We start from the raw sequence: 11,176 nt of genomic DNA on the forward strand, positions 1-11,176 counted from the left end.
CTAGCCCACAGCAGTCTGGGAGACACGAAGCCATGGTCTCCGAGATGCTGCTTTGCTCTTTCGTTCAAAATGAGACCTACTCCTTGTTTACCATGTGATTCGAATATGATAGTGAAAATACCCGCAAATTTGATTTTCATGGTGAAAACCATGAAAAAACCATAAAAATCACATTTTTTACGTTTATCTTAGTGAATAGTGTAAATTTGTAAAAAAGTTTCAAATAAAAGTTATAGATCCTTTGAAAATAGATATTTTATGGTCAAAATATTTTTACCCTATAGCTGACGGTTTTCGAGAAAATAAGGGAAATGTCGGTACGAAGTATAGAGTTGCTTAGGTTACACACGACCCCCTTCCCAGCGTTTCGTGGGGGCGGAAAGGCATCCCAATGACTGCTCACAAAAATAACTTAGGTCAGACACAACCCCCTTTTAAACGTGTCATGGGGGGGGGGCTGTGACTGGTCCCAGAAAAAACGTAGGTCACACACGACCCCTTTTCCAACGTGTCATGGGGGGCCGGAAGGCATCCCAATGACTGGTTACCAAATAAACTCAGGTCAGCCACGACCCCCCTTCCAACGTTTATGGAGGGCGGGAAGGCACCCCTGTGACTGGTCCCAGAAAAAACTTAGGTCACACACGGCCTCTTTTCTAACGTGTCATAGGGGGCGGGAAGGCATCCCAATGACTGGTCACAAAAATAACTTTAGTCAATCAGGACGCCCTTTCCAATGTGTCATGGGGGGCGGGAAAGCACACCTGTGACTGGCCACAGAAATAACTTAAATAACAGACGAACCCCTTTCTAACCTTTCCAGCCTTCCAGGAATTTTTCATACAATTTGTGTCGCACCACTAAACATTTTGCAGTCTATCTGTGATTTTTCATATTTATCGTCTATTTTTTCGAAAACCATCAGTCGTATGGTAAAAACATATTTAACATAAAATATGTATTTTCAAAGGATCGACAACTTTTATTTGAAGCTTTTTTATAAATTTTCACTATTCACTGAGATAAACGTAAAGAAACATGATTTTAATGGGTTTTTCATGGGTTTTACGCTTACCATGGTAAGCGCTTTTCGGAACTTTATCCCTTTGAACTGATTCGGACGTACGTGAATCAATAATTTAGGTTTATTGCATAGTGTTTTCTCACTCTTTCCTTCGAACACCATGATTTTTATTTTGTTTACGTAAATTTTGAGACGCAGTCTATGTCGTATGTACTCGCTACCGTGTTTAAGCATTTCAGCCTTAATACAGTCTACCTCGGCAGCCTTACCGTTTTTCAAGTTCTTAATTATATCCCTAACCTCAGTAACACAGACTTTCTCAATTGAGTTTTCTAACGCATTGTGTTCTACATCGCAGTTGTGGTGTGGTATAGCTTCATCTCCAAATTATCCCCTAAAATAGTCCCTGAAAGTGTCTTGTGTCCCGTATGCATCGTATAGCATTTCCCCATTACTATTTCTCATGTTGGCAAATTCTGTACTTTTATTTCCCTTAATTTTTTTATAAAGCAGTTTCTTGCTTCCTTCAAAGTCCGTTTGTATTTACTACTCTTTTTCTCCTCTAATTATATCTTTACTCTCCTTAATTAATCGTTTGAGTGTCCTCTTTTTGTGTCTGTAATAATTTATACGTCTATTTCTTTCCTCATCGCCAAGAACTGCGATGTTCAAAGTTCTCCTGTGCGCTTCTTTTTTTGCTTTGTGGGCAGCCTGAATTTCATCATGCCACCATGCATCACCAGACATTCTTCCTACAACCGCGGTGCCACACATTTCAATCACACATCTAACAATGATATCCCGAAACTTAGTCCATGCGCCCTCTATATCTTTGTTGAAGCGCCTCCCAGGTTGCCTTATCTATGCTTTCAATTATCTTATTTTGGAAATCTATTTGCACCTCTGGTTTCTGTATGTTCTCAATTTTTTCGCGTTTGTTTTGTTTTCTTGGTTATCTTTTTTCTTCATCTCCGACCTAAGTTAATTTTGGAAATCAGAAGGTAATGATCAGTGTTGCATTCATAACCCCTCATGACCATTGTATCTTTGACTAACTCCCTTATTCTTTCATCCGCAACAACACAGTAAATTATACTGCGGCTATTTCCTTTGGACCAGGTGTACATATGGATCATTTTATGCCTAAACCAAGTATTTGTAATAAAGAGACCCCTTTCTAACTATAGACCAATCAATTTATCTCCGTTACTATTTTGTTCTTGGATCCCCAAAATTATCTAGTACTCTTTCTGTATCCTTATTTTGGATGCCCGCCCATCCGTTTATATCTCCTAGTAGAATTATTCTTTCACCATATTCGCAAATATTTATTGTGTCATTTGAAGTGCCCCAGAAGGCGTCTTTTACTAATCTGGGATCACTATCAACTGGCGCATAGCATGCTATGATAAATAATCTTCTGATTCCTACTTTTATTCTAGCCCACAACAGTCTAGGAGATACGAAATCATGATCTCCGAGATGCTGCTTTGCTCTTTCATTCAAAATCAGACCTACTCTTTGCCTACCATGTGATTCAGTATCTGCTCCTGACCATATTTAAAATCCTCCTTTCAACACCCTGCTTTCTATGTCTCTACTTCCGGTCCCTTTTTCTTTGTTTCAGGCACACATAAAATATCTAGTTTCCTTACGGTCCATGGTTTCTCATAATTCTTTTACCTTGAGATCATTCACCCCCCTAGCATTCCAAACACCCAGTCTCCATTCGTCGACTGAAACTTGACCTTCACATTTACCATGTGCATGCCTTCTGTCAATTAAAGTTTCAGTTCTTTCCGAGGCTATTTTGTTGTTTGTATTATTTATTGTTTATATTGTACGCCCAACCACTACCTTTATGCTATAAGCTTATTTTCTGAGTCGAAATCATGTCAAAGTTAAGTAGAAATTCGTCATATGGTGAAGATTGTAATTATAACGTCCGTCTCACCATACTTCTATTAATAAGGGAGGGTTGGAAAGGGGGTAGGGGTAGAACTGGAACCGAGAGAATCATCTTGGTTTTATGTTTTTGTTTTTATGCTGAGAAAAATCTCAGCGTTATTTGTAATTTTTAGGTTTAAAATTTCTTTTTCATCACAAAGTTATAATAAATTTATATGAATTACTTACCTTTAAGTACGTTTTCAAATTTCCTATTACAGTGATACCCTTAAAAAGCCCTCCCTTCTATAGGCCTTCCGAGAATTGACGCCGCGCCGCAGTTAGGTGTAACAGGAGCTGCGCGGATTGCGCGGGTTCTGTGGTAGTCACTCAGACGAGCACTCAAGCGTGAACAAACAAAAGCTAAGCGGGATATAATGAGTCAGTTCCCACCCACTGTTAGCCCCAAAATCGGCGGTATAAAAGAGTTTCGCTGTATCTTCATAACGAAACACAATTTTAAGAAAGGACAAAAACATTCAAATTTTAGAATTTTCTATTAGTCTTTTTCCCCATTCTGGGGATACACGACCGGTGTCTTTTAGAGTTATTACGAAACTGATATAAAGGACAAAGCAGGCTACATATTTTAGGAGTTGGTTTACAATTACGTCACATTTCCTGAGGCTTAGTAATGCCGCGAAGAAGAATAATAAATTGATATGAATTACTTAATATATTGTAAACCTCAATATCACTAAAATCCACAAAGTTATGATATTTCAAAAAGGACCAAAATTTTCAATTTTGAATATGTCCTAGGTTATTTGAATTTTTCAAGAATTGATTTAGGGTTGTTTTTTCTTTTCTTTTTTGTTTTGCTTCAGATTATTTAAGACGAAATGTCCTAATCCCTTTTTTTTAATTTCATAAATCAAATTTGAGTGTATTATTGAGTAATTTTAATCCATAATGTTGATTCGACTATGGGAAATTGATGTTTTATAAAAATCATTTCTCACGTGAGCAATCTGAATTGCCTTGAAAATTTATTAATCGCGATTTTCTAAAATTTGATACCATTGATTTCTCAATTTATTAAACAAAGTTTTCATATATTAAAAAAGCGGGATGCCCATGTCATTTGTTTGAAGCTGTCTCTAATAGAAATACAATTTCTTATTTTAGTTATTTTTTGCCAAAAGTAAAGTATTCTGCTCGTATCGATCGAGTGTTTTTTCCGTGTAACAATAATCTTTTATTTAATTACAAAACCGTTTTGCGAATTTAATTACCCGTGATAGTAGCTAGATATACATTTTTTAAGTTATGTTTAGGAATCTATTATTAAACAAATTTCCATGCCACTCTCATAAACATGAATCTTTGATTGGAAATAAATGGGTTCCTGAAACAAATAAAAAATCTAAATTAAAAAAAAAACATATTATACTCATTCTTTCATCCATCATGACTTGTTTTTGTAGCATCTTTTTTTTTAATTCCTTGCCTCTCCAAACTGGATTTATATGAAAATAAATTAAGTCTATTCTGCGGCCATTTATTTTAAAAATACTATAAAAGTGATACATTCAGAAACTTGGTGATTGATTGTAAAATGGATTTTTCTGAGTGAATGTGAAAAATTAAGATCACGGCACATTTTAAGAAAATCTGTGAGAGAAACCTTGTGACTTATTAGAAGCCTTCAAACTCTATTTCCCCTGTTATTGAAAAAATATTTATAACTATGGCTCTAATTTTTCGAAATTATTTTCTAGTAGAATTATAAATTTTTTTTAATTTAGAAAACAGATTTCTTATATTCTTTTAGGATTACTTTTTTAATTATTCGAACATTCTTTTTCTATCCAACAGTTTTTTAATTGCACTTTGTTTCCAATATACATAGTTTGTAAAAATAATAAATATTCGAATTTTGGGTACCCAAAACTTAAAAATGTTTTTCTTTTAAGCTCTTAATATAAAATACCTCTGTTATTGGCACTTCTACCGATGAATTAAATAGAGTATAAAAAAAGTTAACTGGTATTACAAATTTTTACATTTGTAAAAGCTTTAAATTTGATATTTTCAAGGCTAGCCAATCCAAGAGTTCTCGTGTATTTAAAAAAGTTGTGACAACTGAAGTTTAAAACGACGGCTAACTCTTGACAAGTTAAAGTCGGGCGAACTAGCGTCACATCTTTCAATTAGATTTCGATAGAATTACAGGAGGTGTATTACGAATATAGTTTTAAAACTTACAATTATTTAACTATTAGGGTTATGATAACTATTAGAAGAGGAAATGGAGAGCAAACATTAAAAAAAAAAGTTATCAGGTTTTATTTTTATAATCTATTAACTTAATTTCACAATTTTTAAAACACTGGAACTTGGAACTAAGGAGTTCAAGCTTACTGCGTTCCTAGAAGGCCGAAACTCGAAGGCCGCACTCACAGCGCATTAGTTGTATCAGGTTGCGTCATGCTTCCAACTCCAACAGAAGTCGTTCATGCGGCCATGCCTGTTTACGTTTGGGTTGCCTGGATTTACAATGAAGGCGACCCCAAGCTATGTCCGAAACCTTATGTAATTCCAAGTTCCAGTGTATGTTATTTCACGATTTTTTTTCTCGATATTTTTAGATAAGAACAAAACGTTTTACATACATTTTGTAATTTCTGAAAATAATTCTCTTAAATCTCGGCAAAAAATTTGATCGGCTATTTTTTTAAATTGCAGTACACAGTATATGTGGGAAATCCAGCAGAACTAAATATTAATGATATTTCACCTGCATTTCTGCAATTTAAACAAAACCTTATATGGCTGAGACAATCGATTTTTGCCAATAACAAGAGCAACTTTTAACCAGGTATTACTATTTCTCGAATTATGATCCGTTTCTGATCATTAAAAAAAGGTTAACGTGTTTTTGATTGAAAGAAAAAAATTGACGTTAGGAATTGTTTCCTCATTAGAAAACTTAATTTGAGTAAATTTATTTCAACAGCTGCCGAAGGTAAAAGTAGTATATTCTTAAAAATTACACGTGGAAAAATTTATAACCGGACCAATGATATTTATATTTGATCTGGCCCCAAATATCGTTCGAAATTTATAATTAAGTTCACAATTTCCTTTAAAATTATAAAGATTAAAAAAAACCTAATTGAAATAAAAATAATTGGAATTACAAGAATTTGTTTTTAATTTTTAATCATTTTTATTCATAATTTTTTAACAGTGTACAACAAACTATAAATAGGCAACAACTGAGTCATGTCCACCCCATCAAGGAACAATTAGGTTTTCAATAAGAACACTGCGGGAGGTTTTCGATAATTTCGTTCCATCAGTTTTATTAGCTAGGATTCTATTAGATAGTATTATAGCTCAATAATTTGAAAACATTATGATTTTCACTTGCTCAGTCTTAAATGTTTGAATGTCAAAATATTTGTTTTTAGTTACAATTTTGCAACTTTTAAGGTTTCTGATTTTAAATAAAAGTGCAGTATCTTGAAGGAATCCGTTCAAAATTATTTACGCTCCTAAACTTATTTTGCAATTGTCCAACATACAATTCAGCTTTAGATCATACAATTTTGACTGATTTTAGTTCAAAATTTAGTATTAAGGCTTTTAATGCAAAATAAAATTTTCTAAACTAATTTGAATAGAAAACCGCACATTTTCGTATATTTCATGTTTCAAATTTTCAACCTCCCTAAGCTGAATTTAATATCAAAAGATTTTAATTTGAAATTATTCTGGCATTTTGAATGTTTCATATTGCGATTATTAGATTGGTACTTTTTGTATTTCCAATTATAAAACTTTTAAGCCTTTAAATTTGAAATAAAATGGTGAAATCTCGAAAGATACGATTTCGTTCTTGAATGAGAAGGAATTGTCTGAAAAGTCTCGCAAGAAATCAAGAAAATACAAGGAATTCGTTTGTGAGATTTGAGGAAATTTTTAATCTAATAATATAAACTTCGTTTTTAGTTTCTCGATTACAAAAAGTTTAATCTTATTTACAGTATTTTCATTTGCTATAAACTGCGTGAAGCCTGTTTGTATTTATTTAATTTCGATTTACTTTTTACAAATGAACTTTTTAGATTAAAGATAATGTTTTAAATTTAGGATGTTTTTCAAAGGGTTAAAGTTATTAAAATTTAAAATAATGCATAGAAAGAATAATTTGTATGTCATTTGTTTTTTGTTGCAGAGGATGCAGCATTGGCAGCTTCGGGAACGATTCCGTCGCACGCCACATCTGCGTCGCAAGCTGAATCTGATTCAATGTCCAGACGCCTCTCTGACGAAAGCCGCACCCTTTTGGAAAATCTCGATAATTCCAAAAATCGTCCTAGACATGGAGGCCGATTTTTAACTATGCACAAAAGAAGACGTAAGCGACTCGTTACCAGATCTTTGAATCAAGATTCCGGCATCCTCGACGATATATTTCATGGACAAGTTGGAGTGAGTTATTTTTTAAATAAATTTTCTAAATTTTTAAACTAATTGGGAAACAGCATTGTTAAACGTATGTGTAGCTATGTGATCAGAAGAACCAACTGGTAGTTAAGACACTCGGGTTCGACTCCCAACAAAGGTAAAAAGGTGTTTCTTTTTTCACCGATGCGGACAAGATTTACTGTAATGTTTGGTTCGAGATCATATACCGAAACTTTTAATACTCTTAAACATTTTAAGGTCTGGATTTAGACCTGCGCGCTTTTAAAATTGTTGAATAACTGGTTCCCGCCTAAAATTTAAAAAAGTTTTGCGTTCAATCCTTGCAAGCCATAGATTGGAACACTCAGCTTACTATAAATTTGAAGAGTTCTTTGAGAGTCTGGGTTCGGAACCAAACCCAGTTATTTCTGCAAATAAAAGAGTTTGTTTTCCTAACAATTTTCAATAAATTAATGAAAAACTATGAGTCAGTTTTATTGAAATAACAAAAATATTCTTAGAACAAATGATTTTTCTGAATCTTACCATCGTATCAATCAGAGATAATGTCCAAGGTGGACACGTAAATGCAAAAAAACTATATCGATTAACGTCACAATCATTTTCAGTTTGTCATGTCCTTTACTTTCTAATAAAAGAGTAAAGCTCAAACCATTAATTATTGTGCCACAAAGTCCAAGAATATGACTTCTGTGACAAATCGACGATTCATTGCCTTGCTACCCACGTTATAAATGTGACTTTAGCACTCTTATCTATGTATCGTATGTTGCAGTGCGTTCTACAAAAGGCCGGAAACTGGCGGTTCAATGCGTTTACATTGGAAACTGTTACTGGAGGTACTCTTCATCCATTTTTTTTATTTATACATTCTGCAGATACAATTTTTGTAATGTTTTATTTTTCCTTTCAATTTTCTTCACTCCTTACTTTTCTTCCATTTTTGATTGGTCATCATTTTTCTTACTTCTCTAATTATATACAACTATTATATATTTTGCATATTCATACTAATGCTGATACTTAAGCCATTCATCTTGTTCGATTTGGTGAAAAAAATAATTGTCGGCTTTTGCAGATTAAAAAGCAATAGAATTGTTTCCGCACACCCACTTAACCAATAAACTCTACTGAACGCCTTCTATTATTGATAAAATTCTATGTCTCCGATTTAGATCCCATTGAGATCCTGGACAAAATCCCGCTGAATTGGCTATGCAACAAATCATTATACTAAAGTTCCAAGTTTTCTTCGAAAATGTTAACTCTAAATAGGGACAAAATACCGGCAAAGTCCCACTTTAATATTTTTAAGTTCTTATTCATTTTTTGGAAAAGCACTGAAAATATTTGTTCAACATTTTTTTCAAGTGCTCATGGGATTTATGTTCAAAAACGGTCCTGCTGAAACAGATTTAAGGTGCCAAGAAAGTTCATAATATATCCTATTTTAGCAGTATTTTTTGACATAAATCTCATAAGCATTTTTAAAAGTTTCGAAAAATAAAATAAAGTTTAACTTTTCTCGTGCTTCTGCCCCTATTAGGTTTTTTTAAAAAACTTCGAGACAAGTTGGTACTTTAGGACTATTGTCTCATATTCAGTTATTTAGTTGAACTTTGTCAGGTATCCCAGTGGATATTTTTTATTACTCGTAAAGCTATTTTCTTAAACCGCTTAACTTAGTTTCTCTCGATGTAATAACAAAGCAGAATTGGCTTGTTGCCGAATCGAAAATATTTCCACTTATCCCTTTAGTTTTATTTTTCTTATTTTTAGCAAATGCGGCTCTGTTTTTCACATTTGTAATTTTTTTAGTAAAATCTTTATCTTGATATTTCTTTTTGGATACAAAAACTGAAAACAACATTTTCATAAATATTTAGAATGCATACTTTATTTATTAATTTAGTTAATCCGATTAAGTATAGTTTTCATATATTCTCTGCTGAGAGCTAAGATAGGAATTGAAGTTTCCTTATATCGTCTGAACCTTTTTTCCTGACAGCCTTGGGCAGCCAAGATTCAGTGGGAAGTCTTATTTTCATCTCCAGAACCATATTTAAGTGTAAATACTTGTTTTTTGTCTTGTGCGCAGAAAAGTTCACTTTAGCAGATTCTTTTCTTTCATATCAGTCGTTACAAATTTGATTAATATCTGATTGGTTCATTGGTTTTGTATATTTTTCCAAATAAGGAAGCATTGTAGAAAAAATAAAAATAAAACTATATATTTGGAAGAAAGCCGACTAATCTTTTAAAACTATCATTGTGACAAAAATTAACAACAAATGACAACAATTTACTGAAATGCATAATTCGAAAATTAAAAAATTAACAAAATATAACAATAAACGAGCTATTTATTCGGTGTTTCCATTTTGCTTGTACTTAAAATGTTATGATGCTCATTTGATAAGCACTTTATTCCCTTATTATAATTAATTATTTATCAAAAATGTTTGCTTCCTCATAGAGGTAGCCAAAATAGCAAAATACAAATAGGTCAACTAAAACGTCTCGAATTAAGGAGTCTTTTCTATTCTTACATGAATTTTGAATTATGTTAATTATACATTTTTTTCAAATTACATAAATGTACATAACTTTGGTACTCTTCAAGACAATGTATTAAATTATAGGTCAATAGATTTATCTTGAATCAAGGAATCTTTTACTTTCTTGCACCAATTTTTAATTACGTTAATGAAAAAAGTTTTGCTATAAGAAACTCATTTGTAATATACTATAAGTTACCACAACTTTCTCACTTTTCAATCAAATCTGTTATTATAGGTAAATTGATTCGTCCCGAATCAGCGAACTTTTCTATTCTTGTATCACCTTTACATTATGTGAATAAGAAAATTTCTTACCATAAAAATCGATTTTTCAAATAATATAAATGCCTATAAGGGAGCTTCCATAAAGGATGTCACAGTTTTTCGGCGAATTTTGGACCCCCACCCCCACCCCATTGTCACATTTTGGCAATGGAATTCTGTGAAATTGACACAGACTGTCACATCCCCCCAGCACACATCCTAAAAGTGTGACATGCTTTATGTAAGCTTTATGTTTTAGTACACAAACTTACACGGCAAATAGCAGATAGATTTAGTTATTATTCAAGAAACTCAAGGAATTCACTGTATTCAAAGAACTTAAAGAATTCACGGAATTCAAGCAATTCATGCAATTCACGAAATTCAGGTTATTTGCGAAATTGTTGAATTCCGTGAATTGCTTGAAATTACGTAAATTGAATCGATTTCTGCAAAAAGCTTGAATTCCGTGAATTGCCTGAATTATGCGATAAGCTTGAAATCCGTGAATTCCCTGAATTCCGTAATTTTCCTGAATCCCTAGAATTCCTTAAATTCTCTGAATTTCGTAATTTCCGTGAATTCATTAAAATTCCTGAATTACGTTTTTTTTAGAATTCCTTGCATTCCCTGAATTCCTTGAATTCCTTACATTCCCTGAATTTCTTGTATTCCCTGAATTCCTTGAATTCCGTGAATTCCGTGGATTTCTTGAAATCTGTGAATTCCAAATATTTTAAAATAATATATTAAACCGGAGAGTAATAGTTACTAGACCTGTCTGCTGTTTGCCGTGTAAGTAGGTATGCGTACTAAAACAAGGGACAGACACTGTGTACTTTAATTGTGGGTCCGGATGCAATAAGGGCACATAAAATTTTTTCGTGCGAAAACGAAGTCCCCTGGAGGCTTTAGAAAAAATTCTCGAATTTTAATTTTCAAA

The 11,176-nt window shown here is 33.0% G+C and overlaps 1 protein-coding gene across 2 annotated transcripts in view; it reads left to right on the plus strand.

Moving 5' to 3' along the window:
- LOC117167690 overlaps positions 1-11,176 on the plus strand; it is a 377,025-nt gene that overhangs the window by 331,436 nt on the left and 34,413 nt on the right. For both annotated transcript variants that reach the window (XM_033353991.1, XM_033353192.1), the window contains 2 exons: positions 7,155-7,411; positions 8,184-8,247. In XM_033353991.1, coding sequence (XP_033209882.1) covers positions 7,155-7,411; positions 8,184-8,247 — 321 coding nt within the window. The remainder of the gene's footprint in view (positions 1-7,154; positions 7,412-8,183; positions 8,248-11,176) is intronic.

This window comes from Belonocnema kinseyi, chromosome 1, assembly GCF_010883055.1.
Source record: "Belonocnema kinseyi isolate 2016_QV_RU_SX_M_011 chromosome 1, B_treatae_v1, whole genome shotgun sequence".
In the NCBI taxonomy this organism is placed as follows: Eukaryota; Metazoa; Arthropoda; class Insecta; order Hymenoptera; family Cynipidae; genus Belonocnema; species Belonocnema kinseyi.